The following is a 20,710-nucleotide window of genomic DNA, read 5'->3' on the forward strand; positions in this document are numbered from 1 at the left end:
GATGCTAGCGTCCAGGGCTTTAGTGGGCTTGAACTCTGTACTTTGGCAACCACATATGCTATGAAGGGAGTTATTGCTGGTAAACTTGGTTGTCAAAAGGTTTTTGACAAAATAGAAGCCCTTCGCATTGAGAGAGATGACCTTAAAGCGGAGAATCAGAAACGGAAGGATCAGCTGGCCTTGATGGAGTCTAACAACAAGGACCTTTCTGCTGAGGTTAAAACTTTGACCAATCCTAATCAGCAACAAGAAGAGGCTCTAAAGAACCTCCGCGCTGCAATCGAAAAGGATGCAGAATGCTTTCATGAAGTTCACACAGAACTTGATTCAACTAAGATGATTGCAACCACGCAAGCTAGGGACTTGGTTGCGAAGGACAAAACCATTTCTGAATTGCGGCAAGTCAATCTTTCTCAAGAGAAAATTCTCGAAGGATACGAATCTGACATTTGGCAGCGGGGTCTTCATATTAACCGCCAGTATCATGTTGCGCTGAACCAATTTTGTGCAGAGCCCCAGCCTTTCCTTGGTACTGGTTTGGCGAGCAAATTCTTTTTAGTGTCTCGAAGATGAATTGAAGTTTTTACAAGGAATTCTGTCAAAGGTTGGGGTTTATGGTGCGGCTACAAGTGTTGAAACACTGCTCCACCTGATGGAACGCGAAGGCTGTGATCATTTCAAGAAACTAGGTTCGCGAAGTTATAAATTCCCCAAACATTCGGATGTTGCAGCCCCTAGCCAGAATGTTGATGCCGCATCTAAGCTTTATGTCAAGGAGTATTGGATGAAAAGCGGCCGCGAGGGTGCTAGTAAAAAAGCTTCTGACCGCTTGGCGAAGGTGATTTCTGATTCTTATTTTAATGCCTTTTCTAATCCTTTCGTTTCTAGAGAATCAATTTTAATGCTCGTTTCTAGAGCTTTGTATCTGTCTATGGTTCCATCGGCTTTTTTTTTATCTTGAAGACCCATTTGCAATCAATCAAATTGCTTCCTGATTTTTCTAGAACAAGGTGCCATGTCCCATTCCGTATTAACGCATCATACTCCTCTTGCATAGCATGTGGCCACTTAGCATCTCCAAGTGCATCTTGGACAGATTCAGGTTCACTAGTAGAATAAAGGAAACCATATCTTATCATGCCATCATACATCTTTTTGGGTTTAACAATCCCGCTTTGCAACCTGGTTTGTCTCCTGGATGAATTTTCTGACGCAACACACAGCAAACCAGGTGCTGAATCGAGAGTAGCAGGTGCATCAGAACAGGTGGGGACATGTGGTGCTGGCGGACTAGGCACTGGTGACAATTGCGCAGGAGGACCCGGAGGTGCGTACGAGCTGGGCCCAGCCCCCCCCCCCTCCCGCCCCCACGCGGCAAACCCGGACTGGCCGGAACGGGTGCGGGAGCGTCGCTTGGTGCAGCTGAAGTCCCGTGTGGATCGCTACGGTCCCCTGGTGCAGGTGCAGCGCAGGGATCTTCCTGAGTGCTGGCGTCCGGATATGTTGTGGCAGATGGGATCCGGAGCGGCACAGGAGAAAACACAACGCCAGGAGAAGAATTTGTAGCCACTTCTTCTGCAAAAAAATCCTGTGGTGCATCACTAAAACTAGGATTAGTAGCATCAGTAATATTGGAAGCAAAACAATTATCATCCCCGGGATTTCGAAGAGACTCAGGAAGAAGGATAATTTCTTTGCGAAGTTGAGCACCCGCATTGGGATGAAGTTTAGCAAAAGGAAAAACAGCTTCATCGAAGATGACATCACAGGAGATGTAGATGCGACCAGTAGAGATGTCAAGACATTTAAACCCTTTGTGCATGGAACTATAACCAAGGAAAGCACATTGGGTAGATCGGAAAGAAAGTTTTCTAGAATTGTAAGGTCTTAGATTCGGCCAGCATGCACAGCCAAAAATACGTAACTTATCATAGCAGGGTTGCTCATGGAGGAGGCGCACATGAGGAACTTTGTAGTTGATAACTTTGCTAGGGAGAATATTAATAAGATAAGTTGCGGCAAGAAACGCTTGATCTCAAAATTTTAAGGGCATGGAGGCATGTGCAAGAAGAGCTAGGCCGACTTCAACAATATGTCAATGTTTTCTTTCTGCGGCGCCATTCTGTTGATGAGCATGAGGACACGACACACGATGATCAATGCCAATACGTTGAAAAAAAGAGTGCAACTTTTCATATTCGCCTCCCCAATTAGACTGAAGACAAAGAATTTTTTTGTTGAATTTTCTTTCGACGAGATTTTGAAAGTCTTGGAAGACTTGAAAAACATCATATTTATGCCGCAAAAGATAGATCCAAGTGTATTTACTGTAATCATCACTGAAGCTAACATATTAAGTATGTCGCCCAACAGAAACTGGTGCAGACCCCCAAACATCCGAGTAGATCAAATCAAGAGGAGCACTAGAAATTTTATTTGAAACTGAATAGGGAAGCTGATGGCTCTTGGCCCTTTGACATGAATCACAAGCTATCTCCAAACTTTTATTATTATCACACGGCAAATTATTAGAACTAAGAATTCTCTCGACAATGGGAATAGCTGGGTGGCCTAGCCTACTATGCCATTGAGAAGGTGACGGCTTATTGACTCCATGGACTTGCTTGCTCGGACTTGCTTTAGATGAATGCGGCGCTAGGGGGTAGAGACCACCTTGGCATCTACCTCGATGTAGAATTTTCTTCGTGTCCTTGTCCTTAATAAGAAAGAAATTTGGATGAAATTCAAGAAAAGTGTTGTTATCACGAGCTAATTTATGCACAGAGACGAGATTTTTGTGGGAGCTAGGAACATGGAGAATATTATTGAGATGAAGACTTTTATGCGGGGTATGAAAAATTGTATGCCCAATAATACTGATGTGCATACCTGAGCGGCTTGCAGTATGAACCTGATCTTGTCCGGTGTACTTGTCGCGTACTGTAAGCTTCTCCAGTTCACTGGTTACATGATCTGTAGCACCACTATCAACATACCAATTAGTGTCGTAGCCATAACCAGTCTCGACCGCGCCTGCGATCTTGCCATGCTGCTGGTCGTCGTTGTCGTAGCGGTACCAACACCTTGGAGCTTCATGCCCGACCTTCTTACAAATTTGGCACTGGACTTTCTTCTTGGATGAGCCGACGCTACTGTTGCTGTTGCTGCCTTGATTCTGACCTCCTCGTCCTTGATCGAACCGACCACTACCACGGCCGCCACCACGATTTCCACGGCCACGATTGGAGCCACGACCGCGCAAGGCTGAGTTGACCGAAGATTGGAATTGGCCGGCTTCTTGGAACATCTCCAGACGCAGATCATACTCGATCAAATGAGAGTAGAGATCCGAGAGCAAAATCAGATCACCACAGCCAAGCATCGACGACACAAAAGGATGATAATCAAAATCGAGGCCATTGAGAATATGAGCAACAACCTCTTCATCACTGACGGGCTTCCCAGCAGCTGCAAGTTCATCTTTAATACTTTGCATCTTGTTGAAGTATGCTGAGGTAGACAGGCTTCCCTTCTTGAGGGTTGCCAGTTGCATGCGCAGATTTGTCACCCGCGCTCTTGATTGCGCCGCAAACATATTCTCCAGCGCTTTCCATGCTTCGGCGGAGGTAGTCGTGGTCGCTACTCCTGCTAGCACTTCCATGGTAATTGAGTTTAGCAGGTAGCTGAGAAGTTGTTGATTCTTACTTACCCACGAAATATACTCGGGGTTAGGAATCTCTTGCTTCTTGCCTTCAACCGTTACTTCTAGGACTTTGCATGGCGCCGAAACAGATCCTTCCAGGATGCCGACGAGCTGGGCGCCTCGCATGGCAGGGAGGAATTGCGCCTTCCATAGGACATAGTTGTCCCGCGTGAGCTTCTCGGACACAACCGGCCCGAGCTAAACCGAAGAGGAAGAAGATGACGCCATGGGTGGCTTCGACGTGTATTTGTAGATGTATTAGGAAGAGGTAGCTCTGATTACCATGAAAGAAATCAGGGAACTATGGCTACCTATCTTGGCTGACCATAGGTTGCATGTTTATATATGGGAGTTCCAAACAACTCCAGATAGATTACAAGTCCTAGTTGGTTAGAGTCCGACGCCCTGTTCGATTCAGCTTATTCAGCCAGCTTATCAGCCACCAAACAGTATTTTCCTCTCACAACAAATCAGTTGTTTCAGCTTTTCAGCCGGCTTATAAGCTGAAGCGAACAGGCCGCGATTCCATTGTGTAGAGATACATCTTGTAGATAAACTAAACCATCTGTCCTATCTATAATGGAACCAGAATCTAGAACCAACCCTATGCTTTCAGTTACAGGAGATATTATATCTCTAAAAGATCGCAAACTTGACAAACAAAAGACGAACAGACTTCCTAGAGATCAGATTGCGGGTGTTGATTTGGTAATACCAGATTTCATCAATAGGCGGATCAAATCGTCCTGCCGCACATGGAAGCGGCGGCAGCATATTCGCAGGCTCCTCATCGCCTTCGCTACTGCGACGAGCCGCCGGCAACCGTTCAAATTCTTGTTATCGGAATACTCCGCCGACTGGGAGTTGGGCGAGGGCAGCGCCTCCACACAGTGGGCCCAGTCCTTCTCCTTGTTCCCGCCCATGCCTATATGCCTGTCCTTCCCGGAACACCTGCAAGCACAAACTAAGGAAAGAGAGAAATCAGCGGCGGCCGCATCGCGGAGTCCCCCGAGAGGCGAGAGAGAGAGCGCGTGCGTTGCACGCGTCGGGAGAGCAGGCGCACCAGGCAAGGACCATGGTGGCGCGGGGTGGCGGCGCCAACGGGCGGTGGCGCCGGCGGCCGAAGAATGACGAGGGGGCCGACGGCGCTCAGACTCCCCCGAGAGGCGAGAGAGAGAGCGTCAGGAGATCGGGCGCACCAGGCGAGGGTCGTGATGGCGTGGGGAAGCAGCGCTAGCGAGCGGCGGTGCCCCGAGAGGACGGTAGATGGCGGAGAGACAGACAGGTACAGGTTTTTTTTGCAAAAATGCGGGTTGATTAAAAAACATGAGGTTTTTTTAAAAAAATGATCACGACCGATTGAAAGAAACATTCTAGGTATAGATATATATCAGGTGTTGATATCGATTACAGACTTGCACTCCTTCCAAACCGTCGGACATCGCGCTTTCTCCCGCTGAAAATTCAGACGCTTGATCCGTACCAACACACTTCGTTTCTCTCGCAAAACTCAGCGGCGACTATGCAATTGCAAGGGCGGCTTTGCCGACTGAGGGGGACGCTGCCTGTTCGTCTCGGGCACAGCCGGGAGAGATGCTCGGTGGCCTCACCGCCGGGTGCGTGGTGGGGGTGATCAACACGGATCCAGAGCGGCCCGCGGCCTTGGGAGGAGAGCTGCACGGCAGGTGTTAGGCAGAACGCCCGTGGAAGCGACCTGCTTGCCCGGGAGGTGTTCGGCGGAATGCCCGTGCTGTGCAAGTCCGCCTTCGGCCTGCACTGCCCGGCAGTTGTTCGACCAAATTCGTATGCGCCTAAGGATGGGCTCCGGGGACGACGGCCATGGCGTGCCCCTCTCCTCCTGCTCGAGCCCAGCTCGCGGAGCACGGCGACATGCTGGAGGCGCATGCCAAATGCCATGCCGACATGTTGGACTGACGTCTGACGGACGGGCTGCGCGCCAGCCCGACACTGTACCAGCCTACCAGGTGTGTGCCCACTGCCCAGCTGCCACCTTGCTATGCCATTTGTCTGCACATGTTTGCTTCGACATGGACGTTACCGAGTTAAAAGCTTCTAATTTCTTTGCGAAGTCTTTAACGCAAAGCTATAGTTGGTCTTTAAACGCAAAGCTATCGTTGTCACCACTTCAGTTCCACTATAGTTATAAAACAATTCACTAATCCAGTCTTCGTCCATGTGGTACTCCAAACGGCATTACTTACTATGAAATAATAATGTAACATGGGCTCTTTATGATGTTGACAGTAAGCCAACTTACACAACATACACGTGGGCTTAGAAAAATATCAGCTTGAGTCTCGCCAGCAGGACCCACCACCAACTTCTACAATAACATATGTACAGTTGTAGAATAGCTGGAGAATCAAGATCGAAGAACGTTCGAGAAAGAGACATGTCCATTGTATATAAGAGAGTTATCAACTAATATAGTTTAACTACTCTGCATTAATTTTTGTGCTAAGCTGACATCGGTTCAGGCTTTTTTATAATTTTAACATGTATTTCCTCGCTAACCGAACATACCTGGGGAGGTTGATGGCAGTAAGTTGATCCATTAATCATGATATATAGACTGCCAACTGAATCGCAAACTCATGATGATTGCGTACTGGAAATTTTTTAAAAGGCTGTCAGAGAGGGTAATTCACGGTTTTGAGACAAGGCCCTATGGCTGTACATTTAGATCAAGGCCAACTCTCCCAAGTCAAGTCAACTAAAAGGACAAAGACCCAGCTCAAAAAAGAAAAGGACAAAGACAAATCTGCACGTTCAGATATCTCGTGCATTATTGAAGATTAGGTGATCAGCTTTCACATTTGTTAATTGGAAATAGCAAATCATGGAGGAGAAGAACTTTTTGGAATATTCTCAAAGTTCAGTTAAACAGCGCTTTAGAGGAAAAGTTCAGTTAAAGATGAACTGACAAATAGAAGAAAGAGGGGGCAGAAAAGAACCAGACTGTTTGTGTAGGTTGTTATGTCATAATTAGACAATTCCCCCTTACGGTTAAATGGAAATGTAAAAATTTGTCATGGGAACCCAGCATAATTAATTAGAGTCAAGGCTGTTTGTGTGGTCCACTGCAAGAAACTTCAATTACAACACTCCATTTCACTGTGTCCTTTTTGGCTGTTGACACTTCTGTCTGTTTGAAGGGGTCCAATCATCCATGACTTGGACTTTGGAATTTTTATACGACTGCAGAGTTGCCATTCTCTCTTATTTCTTTGTCTTCTGCGCCTTCTCCTTCTATCTAGTGGAGGTGTATCCAAAGGCAGCAAGCTCTGCATATAGCTCATTCTCATACTCCTTTTCCAAATGTTACAACCTTCACAGACAAAATAGAGGTTTGCTTTGATCTGAGACCAAGCAAATGGAGTCTGAAGAGCAGCCTCCTCATGAGCAACATGCGCTGCAGCAAGGCCAAACTGACCAAAAGCCTGGCGCCGATGAGGCTGAGCTCCTGTGGAAGCTGAGGAAGTACTTGATGCTGCTGGCTATCCTAGCTGCAGCCATCACCTTCCAAGCAGGGCTAGCTCCGCCGGGTGGGTTCTGGCAAGACAGCAAGAACGGCCACATCGCGGGTGATATTGTCTTGAGAATTAGCTACCCCAGGCGTTACCATGTTTTCTTCTACTGCAACACAACAGCTTTCGGGGCATCGCTCATTGTTCTGATACTGCTCCTGATCAGGGAGCTGAGCCGCAATGCGGTTTGGCTTCGGGCGCTACAATTTTCAATGGTATTGGGCCTGCTAGGGCTCATTGGGGCCTATGCCGCAGGGAGCTGCAGGGAGGTGAGAACCTCAGTTTACATTTGGATTTTACTTGTTGGCATATTCGCATATATCACACTTCATGTCATATTCTTCCGGCATCTGGCGCCTAAATGGCTGCGTGATACGTTCATGAATATAAGGAGATACTGGAAGGATTTCCTGAACAAGATTTTCAAGAATTCACAGAGCAGAACAGATGAGCAAGAGCATTCTGACAAGATGGAAGAATTGGAGAGGAATCGCGGTTTCTTGCTGGTTCTTGCCACATTAGCTGCAACAGTGACATATATTGCGGGGCTAAGCCCACCGGGTGGCTTCTGGCCTGATGACAAGCCTAACCACCTTGCCGGTGACCCAGTGCTGGAAGATCATTACCCCAGTCGATTCAAGGCGTTTCTGGTCTGCAATGCAACTTCTTTTGCTGGATCCATTGTGATCATCATCATGCTCCTCAGTAATACAGCAGTGGATCATGTCGTCAAGTCAAATGCTCTGCGGCTGTGTGTTCTAGTCAGCCTCTTCGGGCTTATGGGGGCTTATGCTGCTGGGAGTTGCAGGGAGGTCCTTACATCTATCTATGTCTTCTCCCTTGTTGGAGGAGTTTTGCTCTACCTTATCCTTCAGTGGATTGAACCTATTGTGACAAAGCCAGAGTCTGTAGAGAAGTCCATTGGATGGATGAGAAATAAGAAGACTGAACTGCTCAAGAAACTGAGCTCTTTCATTATGAAGGGGAGTGGGAATCCAGATGATGACAAGCATAATACCCTGTCAGGGCCCAATAGACAGCTGCCTAACAAAAACTTTTCAAGCAATTTTGGTGATCCTAAGGATGATTTACAGAAACTGCGGACATATCTCCTATTGCTCGGCATCCTTGCTGCCACTGTCACATATCAAGCTGGGCTGAATCCACCAGGTGGCTTTTGGACAGATAACGATGGGCATGTTGCAGGGGATCCAATCTTGGAGACTGTGAACCCAAGGCGTTACAAGGCATTCTTCTACTGCAATGCCACAGCTTTTGTAGCATCATTGGTGATCATCGCCTTACTTCAGAGTCAACTGATTACCGTTGGCGCCATTAAGCGCCACATCCTGCAAACAGCCATGACACTGGATCTCTTTGGTCTGATGGGGGCCTATGCTGCTGGAAGCAGCAGAAAGTTCTCAACGTCCATATATGTGTTTGTCTTGGTCCTCCTTGTTTTCACTTATATTGTACTTCATGTTCTGCTAACCCTGGCTCTCAAGACGCGACTGAAGACAATAATAGATCATTTCAGAAGAGATAATGCAATGGATAATGAAGTTGAAGGGAAGGATTTGGAGAAGCGGCGCAAGTTTCTGATGTTGATTGCAATTCTAGCTGCTTCCATCACATATCAAGCTGGCATAAGCCCACCAGGCGGCTTCTGGAATGACAATAATGGCCACCGAGCAGGTGATCCAGTGTTCCGTGATGAGTTCCCACGCCGCTACACAGTTTTCTTCTACTTCAATGCAACAGCTTTCATGTCGTCCTTGGTTGTGATTATGTTGCTTGTTAGTAAAAGGCTATATAGCAAGGGTCTTGAGGGCTATGCACTACATGCATGTGTTTTGATTGATCTGATCAGCCTCATGGGTGCTTTTGCTGCTGGAAGCTGCAGGAAAGTTTCGACATCCGTGTACGTCATCCTTGTCGTTGTTGCAGTGGCTGTTTATGTCATAATTCAAGTTGTGGTTCTGACGTTTGCTAAAGACAAGGTGAACAATTTATTGGAAAAGATGTACACATTTGGGCTTTCTGAGCGCCAATATCCATCCATGAATCATGAGAGAAGCATCCGAAGTAAAAAGAGAACTGAGCACAAATGGCGCAAAGATTTGATGCTGATCGGGACTCTTGCAGTCACTGTCACATACCAAGCCGGGCTGCTCCCACCAGGTGGATTTTGGCCTGATGACCAGGTAGGCCAACATTTTGCTGGCGACCCAATCCTCCATGATACCCATCCAACACGGTTTAAAGTATTCTTCTATTGTAACGCCACGGCATTCATGGCATCGATGGTCATGGTCATCCTACTGTTGAACAACACAATAAGCAAGTACAGGAGATCTCTTCTAGCTATGAAGACAGCAATGGTATTGGACCTGCTTGGTCTTCTTGGAGCATATGCTGCAGGCAGCTGCAGAAAGTTAAAGACATCTGCATACATTTTTGCACTCTTCATTGCCGTGTTCATCTACATTGTAATCCATGTGTTGCTGTCATTCGATAAGGTGGCTTTACTGGTTAAAAATAAGGGAGGAAAGTGGATGCCATGGCTGGTAAAAATGTGGGCACTCATTGAAGCCGAACCTTCAGACCTTCAACCATCTGCTGGGCAATCAGAAGAGTTGCTTGCAGCTGTGTAGTTGTAGTATCACCGTGGCATTTGTTCAAATGATATATCAGATGTATGAAAGTTAAATAGGTTCTTTAAATCGCAGTGTAACACAATTTCCTCAGCTATATATTGTAGTCTTTACATTTGAACAAATGGTAACTGTGAAGGTGTGAAGTAGTTGTTTCTCAATTTGTACACTACCTTTTGCAATTAAAATTGTCACTTGAGCCATTTGAGTTCCTATTTGTGGAGGTGCAGGTTATAGGAAAATGTAATTGTTACTGGAGTATGCTAATTAACAATATCTTGCCTACTGAAGAAATAGAGAATATGAGTAGCCTTCCATAGCTTCAAAGTAAATATAGCTAATATGAAAATTCTTTTTGAAACTGAAGCAATAAAGTGAACCACACAGGGCGATGGACTTGCTGCAGCAATTCATCAGTACTGATGTTCTTATGCTTCAGGGGCTATGATGTTCATGCTGTAAGTGGTGTGTTGGCACTAAGCTCTTTTGGTGTTTTCCTACTGGTTTTTCTTTCCTTTAGTGTACAGATTATTTTGCCACACTATCTGCTCTGCTTCTTTAGCTAGTTCCTTTTTCAGATAGGAATAGACTGGGATAAGTACCTGATTTGTGCAGATGATGATTGCCAGGTGTGTCAGTCAATCTGCTGCTATGCTCTTGATGGTTCTGCTTGAACATGTATTGTCCAGTTTTTGTCTTATGGAAGAAAGGAAGGGGCACTATCACTCAATTAAGTAGAAGAGAGAAAGTATGGCCCAGGTTAAAAACATACTACTACAGTAAGGTTCCTCTGTTGTAGGTGTTGAGTTGTGTGAGTTGTGTGAGTGTGCTTGGTACTTAGTCTGGGGGCTCTCCCCCTCTCTATGTACTCTTTTTTCTCTATCTTAAATGAAATGACGCGCAGCTCTCCTGCGTTGTTCGATAAAAAAACATACTACTACAACAGCTCACAACAGTCTCTACTCTCCAGTACACACCTTTGAACATGAAGCTTTGAAATTATACTGTAGAAAATATCGTTTAAAAATAATGATATGAAAGTTCTTTTGACAAAGAATCTATTGATATAGTTCTCAATTCCCATGTGATGAATATAAATATTTTAATGTATGTTAGTGGTAGTTCAACAAGGTTGATTGCATTCATTTTGGGACATCTATTTCGGACTAGAGTTATCAAATAACTAAACCAGAAGCAAAAGCTTGTTACCCTTCCTAGTTGATTGTTGGGTTAAGCATCTGCCCCCTTTTGCTTCCATTTGACAAATATAAATATTTTAACATATATTAGTGGTAGTTAAGAGAAGTTGGTTGCATGCATTTTAGGATGACATCTGTTTTGGACTAGAGTTTGCAGATAACTAATTCAGAAGCAAAAGATTGTTATACGTGCTAGTTGATTGTTGGGTAAAGCATCTGCCCCTTTTGCTCAGCTGAACTTTAGCCCCTGTCACATCGGATGTTTGGACACTAATTAGGAGTATTAAACATAGGCTAATTACAAAACTAATTGCACAATCCCTAGGCTAAATCGCGAGACGAATCTATTAAGTCTAATTAGTCCATGATTTGACAATGTGGTGCTACAGTAATCATTCGCTAATGATGGATTAATTAGGCTTAATAGATTCGTCTTGCGATTTAGCCTAGGGGTTCTACTATTAGTTTTGTAATTAGCTCATGTTTAGTCCTTCTAATTAGCATCCGAACATCCGATGTGATAGGGCTAAAGTTTAGCCCTGGTATCCAAACACCCCCGAAATCTACAACTTTGTGAATGTCAAGTGCTTAATAGAATAGACAAGCAGACTAGAAGCAGCCTCTATACGTATGCAAATTATCTGTCGCAGGAACTAGAAAAAACTCTTGCGTTCCTCGTGCTCCTTGAATGTTATTGGATGAAGCCTCTACAAGGATAATAAGTAACTCACTCGAATATTTTGGGAGTTCAAAAGATATATGAATGTATGAGTGCCAATCTAGTATGAGATTTTCTACCGATCTGCAGCAGGGTCCTGAAGCAAGCAGAGGAATGAACAGTGCATGATTTGTTTTGATGTTAAAATAAATTCAACCAATTTTTTACTAGAAAATGGAAATTATAATATCATAGCAAATGGCCCGAGGGGAGGGCGAGTTAGTTGTGATCTCCCTGCTCCCAATCTCTTATATCCAATAAACAGGCCGTATCAAAAAACATTGGAATAATTAATATGGGAGATGATCACAAAAGAAAAGAACATGGTATCCTGCAGGCACTGTGTTCTAATCAACTAATCAAGTGCCCCATCTTAATGAAGTCACATACCATTCTTCCCTTCTGTGGTGAAAGAATTGAGTGAAATATTTATGCAGATTATCTTGATTAGAGTGACGATGACAACTGAAACACCCCCCCCCCCACACACACACACACACACGCACGGTAATAATACTGAAACACCATAATTTATACATGAACCTAAGGCTCACACTAGGTTTTAACTTATGTATCCTATGCCACTGCAGGAGATGCTTCCAATGTTCAACAGAGGTGGGTACGCACTGAATAGATACTAATAATTCTTCTTTTCCTTTTCTTGACTTGACTTGCTCTCTTCCTATCTTGGCGGCTAAAACCAAAGTTACCGTTCTGATAATGCCTATGATATATCGTTTGACCTTTTGTGTCTGCAAATTTTGCATTGGATTTGATGTCATGTTTCATTTTTCTACACATCTGTATAACTCACAGTGATAAATACAAGGACCAGAATCTTGGCATATGCTGAAGATTATTGGAATCCTACAAATAGAGCAAACGTTGAAATATTCAGAGCCAGATTCTGATATTTGCTTTGGTTCGTTGAACTTATGGGCATGGAGGTTGAACTGCAGCCTGGAAACGGCCATGTGGCTGAAAGTACCATGAGTCGGAAAGAACCACAGCAACAAGGTCACCAAATACCAAGCAGTGCTGATGAGGCTGAGCTTGTGTGGAAACTGCGGAAGTACCTGATGCTACTGGCAATTCTTTCTGCAACTATCACCTACCAAGCAGGACTTGCCCCACCAGGCGGCCTCTGGCTAGACAACCAGCATGGCCACCTTGCCAGTGACATTGTCCTGCAATCTACCTATCCAAAGCGGTATAAGGTATTCTTCTACTGCAACTCAACAGCATTCATGGCGTCACTCATTGTTTTGATCTTGCTCCTAGTAAGGGATCTCAACCGCAATTCAATTTGGCTCCGCTCGCTGCATTTCGCGATGTTGTTCAACCTGCTCGGGCTTATGGGGGCCTATGCTGCAGGCAGCTGCAGAAAAATCAGAACATCCTTATATACTTGGGTGTTGCTTGTTGGCATCTTCACATACATTGCACTTCATGTTGTATTCTTCCAGCATCTAGCATCTAAATGGCTTAGGCAAACTTTGATGGATGTCCAGAGGTCCTGGAAGGATCATCTTGCGCGCATATTCGGCAAAAATCAGAGCACAACAGAGGAGCCAGATGCTTCTGTCAAAGAAAAAAAGGATGAACTGGAGCAGAAACGCAGTTTGTTGCTGGTTCTTGCCACATTGTCAACGACAGTGACATATGCTGCGGGGCTAAACCCACCAGGTGGATTCTGGCCTGACAGCAATGCTAGCCACCTCGCTGGTGACCCGACACTCCGTGACCACTACCCCCGCCGCTTCAAAGCATTCATGGCGTGCAATGACACTGCTTTTGCCGGATCACTTGTCATTATCGTCATGCTCCTCAGCAACACGGCAGTCGATCATGTTGTTGAGTCGAATGCACTTCGTTTGTGTGTTCTGATAAGCCTATTTGGCCTTATGGCTGCTTATGCTGCAGGAAGCTGCAGGGAAGTCCATACATCTATATATGTGTTCACCCTTGTCGGTGCAGTCCTACTATACCTCGTCATCCAGTGGATTGCACCTATTGTGCCCAGGCCAGAGTTTGTCAGCAAGTGCATAACATGGATAAAAGGAGAAAACAATAAGGTGATTCTGAAGCTAAAATCATTCCTTACAGATAGTATCAGCACAAACAGCGACCAGGAGATGCCACTAGCATTGGATCAACAGCAGTCATCCAGTCATGATTCAACAGGCACTGTTAGTGATGTTAAGGATGATATAAGAAAGTTGCGCACATACCTTCTATTGCTTGGCATCCTTGCAGCCACCATTACATACCAAGCTGGGTTAAATCCACCCGGTGGATTTTGGTTAGACAATGAGGATGGCCATCTTGCTGGAGACCCGATATTGGAGGCCATCAGTCCGAAACGGTACAATGCATTCTTCTATTGCAATGCCACCGCATTTGTGTCATCTTTGGTCATAATCACCCTACTCCAGAGCAACTTGATCACTGTTGGTGCCTTGAAACGATATGTGCTGCAAACAGCAATGGTTTTTGATCTGTTTGGTATGATGGGAGCATATGCCACTGGCAGCAGCCGGACTTTCTCCACATCTTTGTATGTGATAATCTTGGTCATTCTTGTCTTTTCTTATGTTATCATTCACATTCTGCTCCTTGTGTGCACAAGAAACTCCGATGAATCAGCTCAGCAAATAGATGATGACCCTGAACTGAAAGATTTGGAGAAGCGGCGCAAGTTTCTAGTGTTGCTTGCAGTTCTGGCAGCATCAAGCACATATCAAGCCGGCATAAACCCACCAGGTGGTTTCTGGACTGACAATAACGACGGTCACCGTGCAGGTTATCCAATGTTCCATGATGAGTTTCCACACCGTTACATGGTATTCTTCTACCTGAACTCCACCGCTTTTATGTCCTCCTTGGCTGTGATCATGTTGCTTGTTAGCAAAAGGTTATGCCAAAGGGGAATCAACAGCTACTTGCTGCGTGGATGCATGCTACTTGATCTGGTCTGTCTCATGGGTGCTTTCGCGGCTGGAAGCTGCAGGAAAGTATCAACATCAGTGTATGCCATCCTAGTCGTTTCTATTGTGTTTGCCTATGTCATGGCTCAAGTTCTGGTGCTAACCTTTGCAAAAGATAAAATGAGTTACTTCTTCGAGTGGGTGCTCCATGCCACTCCTTTCAAGAGCTCACATCCATCTGAGAATTGCAAGCGAAGCGTCACGGTCAGCCGAAAACCTGAGCACAAATGGCGAAAAGATCTAATTCTGATTGGAACCCTCGCAGTGAGCGTCACATACCAAGCTGGGCTGCTCCCGCCAGGAGGGCTTTGGCCTGATGACCGGGACGGGCATTTCATTGGCGACCCAATCCTCCATGATAGTGATCCACCACGGTACAAGGCATTCTTCTACTGCAATGCCACAGCGTTCATGGCATCGGTGGTTATAGTCATCCTGCTGCTGAATAGCACGATAAGCAAGTACAGGAGATCTCTCCTTCCCATGAAGACAGCAATGGTGCTGGACCTGCTTGCTCTGCTTGGGGCGTATGCTGCAGGCAGCTGCAGGAACCTGAAGACTTCTATATACGTTTTCGCACTCTTCATTGCTGTTTTTGTGTACATCGTCATTCACATCTTGCAGTCCTTTGATAAAATGGCACGGTTGTTGAAGAAGACTGGAGAACAGTGGATTCCATGTCTGAAGAACATGTGGGCACTCATTGAAACTGAACCTCCAAATCATCATCCGTCTTCTGAGGAACCATGAAAGGTGTCTCATCCGCCTTTCCTACTTGTGTGGAGTTTATTTTTTCTCTTTGAAGTCTACTTGTATTAAGGTTGAGGTGTTGTAAACTTGTAATCTTTTCATGGACCATTGGTTATAAGATAAATTGGAAATACCCCATGTAAAGTTGAGGTGTTGTACAACGTCTTCATAGACCATTGGTTATAAGCTAAATTGGGCATACTTCAACATGGTGCTCTGCTGCTTGACCCGTTGCCCATTCATGTAATTCAGTACTTCTGGAGACTGCTGCAGATGTGTGATGTCTCACGGTCTGAGTCTGAGCTTTCTTTGCGTTGCTGATTATACATTTTCTTTGGCCACATATCTTGTTTTTAATTGCATGCACATTTTCCACACCTAAGGGCACGTTTTCAATGAACAATTGTCGGTACTAAAGTCTTGAATATAAGCAGGATTTTCCAGAAGAACAATATTATGAGTACAAAACTTCAGCCTTGCACAAGATCAAATTTGACCAGGGTCTGTTGTCACCTCTGTTCATCCATTTTCTCATAAACAGAATCCACAAGACAAGTAGCATGACGACACATGGGTAGAACAGTGACCAAAATTTCCTAAAACTAGAATCAATCCTACACAAAACGGATATGGTCAACAAAAAATGAAGTTGACCAATGTTGCCATAAGAATAATAGCTTTCGTTCTCCTACTGCCTCAGTGCTTCCGGGGGATTCTTTAAACCAAGCAGGATGGCAATTCTACAACTTATACAGAATCGACAGTCCTTGTTTCCTGCTTCTCTCCATCTATAATAACTTTGGACTTCAGCAAATGAGAATTTTGCCTTGAGTTTAAGGAATTTCTCCTACCATTGGTGGCTGATTCTTTCATTCCTAGGTATGTATACACTGACATCCCAGCAAGGGCAATGACAGCTCCGCAGAGGCTGGTGAATCCAGGGTCAGAGTTAAATACCAGATAACCAGATAGCATTATAACAATTGTCTTGAATTGACCTAGCACAACATGAGCGAGAGCTGAGGTTGCACTGCATCATCAACAAGGACAGTGAGAGTTATGTTCATTTCCAGAAATTTTACAAACTAAGTATCCACAGAAGAGAATGGCTGACCAGAACATTTTAGACTACCCTTTCCACCACCAAAAATATGTGAAATATTTTTTTAAGAGAAAGATAAACGGATTGCGCATACAAAAGCTTTTGCATAACTGCCATATTTTACCTAATAGATAAGATTTTTCTTGTCTGTTGAAATTCTATAGGTCTTGTCAACATAAGTTAAAGAACATATTTCATTTTCAAGCTACTCCCTCTATCCCAAGAAACAAGTCACTTTAGGATTCAAAATTTGTCCCACAAAACAAGTCATCATTCCATACTTGGTATATGCACGTGCATGCGAGAGTTAATTAGTACCAAATATGGCTAATAAATAAGGGCAACTAAGGTCATTTTACATCTTTGTTAATTTGTCTGAGATTTTCTAGGATGACTTTCTTTTTGGGGCGGAGGGAGTAGGTCATAACAGATGAATTTCATAACATTAATGTTGGAGCTTGGAAATGCTAGTATGCTACATGTATATATTTTTTATATAAATTAATATATAATTAAATGACATTTCATTCTCAAGAAGGATGGTCGTATTTGAGTCATTTCATGACTACAATGCTAAAATCAGAACCAATGTCAATATCAAGATATTTTTTTTCTCTATGTTTAGAAAGAAGGGGGCTTCATATGTGCTCATATATCCATGTCTATAAAGTAAACATACATTACATGTTTGTTTTTGCAGACAATAGATATCTTCAAAAAAAATCACTATATGAAATTTAAATACACAAGCATAAAACTAATAACAAGCTTGCAGAAATGTAACTCCATGAAACACAAGCCTAATCATGTAATTTAAAGTTTATGACTCACCCGAGTGCCAAAGCACCAGACCACTGAAGAAGAAAACCAAACAAAGCAGATATAATAATTGCACTGCTGTTCTTGAAATCCCATTTGAAAGACAGAAGGCCTGGAGGGTCCAGCAATGGCATCAAAACAATAAAGAAAAATATGGTAATTGGGGTCGTCTTCCACATTAACCTGATCAAATAACATGAAAATTAGGATAAAACATAGGAAATATGAGCTGCCTCAGAAGAGAGAAAATAACAGCTTACGCAAGAGCTGTCCAATTTCCACTCTGTTGTAAATTTGACCACAGGATTTTGTTCACAGCGCTAGGAATAATCCAAGCAAGTGCTACACAAGCACCAAAAAAATTGAACTCCAAATCAGTAACGGTTGCAACAGCCACACCAAATGAGACAACAACCAGCGTGATAACCTACAATTCAAAAGGTATATCTTTCTTGAATTGTTTAACATTTCAATCGATTTAAAATTCTGTGTTAACAAGCAGATCAACTGAAGCATGGAACAGTTTAGAACCATAAAGTTCCTAAGATATTTACCTTTCGAACAGAAACCTTTTTCTGGAAAAGAATGAATTCTGCTACAACTATTGTTGGAGTTACAGCTATCTTAGCCATCTGATAGAAACCTACACTGAAAACAAAGAAAAATGAGTAAATTATGAGACAAACTCATAGAGCAAAACTTTAGGGCAGGACACTTTGCATCCATTTAACAAAAGACATAATCTCACCTATTATGCTTTAAGCTGATATTGGCAAGCCCAGTGGAGAAAGACATGACAGCACCCAAAGCAAATAATGAGGAGAAAGGAGTGGATTTTGAAGGAGGAGCAATTGGCAGCAAGTATAATGCCTTGAGGACGGCCATTAGAACCAAAGCAAAAAGGTAATGAATTAATGATAGTGCAACTGGGAAGTTAAATCCAACAGTGCCCATCACCTACAAGAAAAGATATACCATTGATAAAATAAATACAAATAGAAACAGCTAGTGAGAAGTTTAAAATGATTGGAAAGACAGACATACCATTTTGTTTGCCATGATGATTCCAACAGCAACCACAAAGTTGAACGTCAGTGCAACGATAGGGCCACAAAATCTCTGCTGCTGGCGCTTGGCCCCGTCCGAAGTATGGAAGTCATTATACAATGAGCCCCTCAGTTCCTCTAATGCCCTACCTGATAGGTATGAGTGAGAGAGTGTGAGACGAGACTTAATGCACTAGCTTTTTCCAATCAGACAGTTATACATATCACAATTTAACACCATTCAAAACATCTTTAGACTGCAATCTTGTCACCTGGAATATAATTAAGACAACTAGGACAACAGAAAATTTGTAAATATTCTTGTAATAAAGTCGACCCTAACACAAACTTCGTGACATTGAACATATTCAATGGCATCATAATAACTATATTTGTTACTTAAAAATTAAAATTATTATGTAATTTAAACATTCTCGTGATTGAAATGCTATTCAATTCAACAGTAATTGTGCCATGAAACTCTTTTCCTGAGGTGGCCAATGAAGTGCTGAAACAGCTATCATGTGCAATCAAACTTTCAAAAAATCTTCACTCGAACAGAAGAGATCATTATGCACAATCAAACAAAGTGAACTTGCCGTGGAGCCTAAAACATAATACCATGAATTGCATAAGCCTGCCTTTAAAATGACAAGGCTGCAACTGCCTGCACCAACTGGAAACAAATCATCACGCTCTGGGAAAGGGGTCACAACTCACAAGAGATGAACTGATCTGGGGACCAGGAGAAGCAACAAACACTGGGATTTACCAACACCTGAGCAATGCAGAGGACAAAAGATAGCAAGTGGACTTCAGCATTCCAAGTCCTTGTGTCTCACGGGTTGATTTATGCATTAACAAAAAAAATGCAACTAGTCAACCGCAGTATGGTAACTTTAGCCTGAAAGAAGGATAGATTCAATCTCCGAACTGTATGCCCAGTGAGCAGGGGAAAACTATGAACAATCTAAGACACAATGTGGCTCAGACCATGAAACAGCAGCCAAAATGAAGTTCAAGCTCTCTCTCTCTCCCCCTCACACGCACACATAACATTCTACCAGTGAAGCACTCAAAGCCGGGATCTTTAGAAGAAGTGAAAGAAAGAGGAACAAGTGAAACAGGAAGCCACATCGGCGCAAGCATTTCCAAGAACAATCTACTTCGTATCAATCCATGCCCGTAAGTGCTCCCTCATGACGGGCACAAGAACAAGAAATGGGTGAGGAGGGCGGGGGGCTTGGGAGTCCAGAGTCCTGACCTGCCTCGCCGGCGTCGCTGTCCTTGCGCTTGATGAAGCGCCGGCCGCCGCCGCGGAGGATGGAATCCCAAACCCCCATTGCCGCCGCCGCATCAGCTGGATCCCCACGCAGCAGCCACGCTTCTCTGTCTCTTCCGCCGCCCCGACTGTGGAGCACGGGGGCGGTCCTTGGGCCGGGCCGCCGGGTACTTCGAGCTCGAGCTCCTCGGAGACAGATGGACGAGACGGCGACGGGTGTGGAGATGGGGATTATCGCGGTTCTGCAAGGGGTTATGTTTATTTTGCGCAGTAGTTCCTGATTATTATTTTTTTTACACACAGTTCTTCCTACTGGGCTATTCACAGTTCAATGGCGATGTTAAATATTGCTTATGTAAATTATCAAAAAGAAAAAGAAAATGTTGCATATCTACGGGATTGCGTTGGTGGGCTGGTCTTCATTTTGGAAGCGTGTCATGTTAGTGATTTTGAATGTATTTTGTATATACATATCTTTTTTGCCAAAATTCATAAATTGAACTGCATTGCACCTGTCTAGAGGATGAGTAAGGGGTGTTTGTTCCTTTAGCACCTCTTAAAATTCCTGTCACATCGAATGTTTAGATACTAATTAAGGGGTGTTTGTTCCTTTAGCACCTCCTAAAATTCCTGTCACATCGAATGTTTAGATACTAATTAGGAGTATTAAATATAGGCTAATTACAAAACCAATTGCACAGATGGAGATTAATTTGCGAGACGGATCTATTAAGCCTAATTAGTCCATGATTTGACAATATGATGCTACAGTAAACATGTGCTAATGATGGATTAATTAGGCTTAATAGATTCGTCTCGTGAATTAGCCTCCATCTCTGTAGTTAGTTTTATAATTAGCTCACGTTTAGTCCTCCTAATTATCCTCCGAATATTCAATGTGA

The 20,710-nt window shown here is 43.8% G+C and overlaps 2 protein-coding genes and 1 non-coding gene across 3 annotated transcripts; 1 reads left to right on the forward strand and 2 right to left on the reverse strand.

Annotated features, from left to right (window-relative positions):
• Window positions 1-3,318: 3,318 nt before the first annotated feature.
• Window positions 3,319-3,457, reverse strand: LOC117854368 (small nucleolar RNA Z247). The gene has a single exon (XR_004640293.1). It is a non-coding gene; the product is annotated as a small nucleolar RNA Z247 (small nucleolar RNA).
• Window positions 3,458-5,029: 1,572 nt separating this feature from the next.
• On the forward strand, window positions 5,030-15,574 carry LOC117853454 (uncharacterized). Its single transcript, XM_034735811.2, has 5 exons — window positions 5,030-9,901; window positions 10,345-10,363; window positions 10,484-10,534; window positions 12,413-12,437; window positions 12,744-15,574. Exons 1-5 carry the CDS (start codon window positions 7,098-7,100, stop codon window positions 15,557-15,559), a joined length of 5,715 nt encoding a protein of 1,904 aa, XP_034591702.2. The 5' UTR covers window positions 5,030-7,097; the 3' UTR covers window positions 15,560-15,574.
• Window positions 15,575-15,979: 405 nt separating this feature from the next.
• Window positions 15,980-20,054, reverse strand: LOC117854156 (nucleotide-sugar uncharacterized transporter 2). The gene is made up of 7 exons (XM_034736452.2): window positions 19,791-20,054; window positions 18,525-18,676; window positions 18,229-18,437; window positions 18,035-18,128; window positions 17,741-17,907; window positions 17,493-17,663; window positions 15,980-16,589 (listed from the first exon to the last, which is right to left on the reverse strand). Exons 1-7 carry the CDS (start codon window positions 19,867-19,869, stop codon window positions 16,307-16,309), a joined length of 1,155 nt encoding a protein of 384 aa, XP_034592343.1. The 5' UTR covers window positions 19,870-20,054; the 3' UTR covers window positions 15,980-16,306.
• Window positions 20,055-20,710: the final 656 nt, after the last annotated feature.

This window comes from Setaria viridis, chromosome 4 (assembly GCF_005286985.2).
Source record: "Setaria viridis chromosome 4, Setaria_viridis_v4.0, whole genome shotgun sequence".
Classification (NCBI taxonomy): Eukaryota; Viridiplantae; Streptophyta; class Magnoliopsida; order Poales; family Poaceae; genus Setaria; species Setaria viridis.

Excerpts from the sequence above, each read along its gene's own strand:
- LOC117853454 (XM_034735811.2), top strand. The coding sequence starts at position 7,098 with ATGGAGTCTGAAGAGCAGCCTCCTCATGAGCAACATGCGCTGCAGCAA. Across the intron at positions 10,535-12,412 it reads GTGCAGATGATGATTGCCAG|GAGATGCTTCCAATGTTCAA; the intron begins GTGTGTCAGTCA and ends ATGCCACTGCAG. Across the intron at positions 12,438-12,743 it reads GCTTCCAATGTTCAACAGAG|GGTTCGTTGAACTTATGGGC; the intron begins GTGGGTACGCAC and ends GATATTTGCTTT.
- LOC117854156 (XM_034736452.2), bottom strand. The coding sequence starts at position 19,869 with ATGGGGGTTTGGGATTCCATCCTCCGCGGCGGCGGCCGGCGCTTCATC. Across the intron at positions 18,438-18,524 it reads TCATCATGGCAAACAAAATG|GTGATGGGCACTGTTGGATT; the intron begins GTATGTCTGTCT and ends CTTTTCTTGTAG. Across the intron at positions 16,590-17,492 it reads TCTGGTGCTTTGGCACTCGG|TGCAACCTCAGCTCTCGCTC; the intron begins GTGAGTCATAAA and ends TTGATGATGCAG.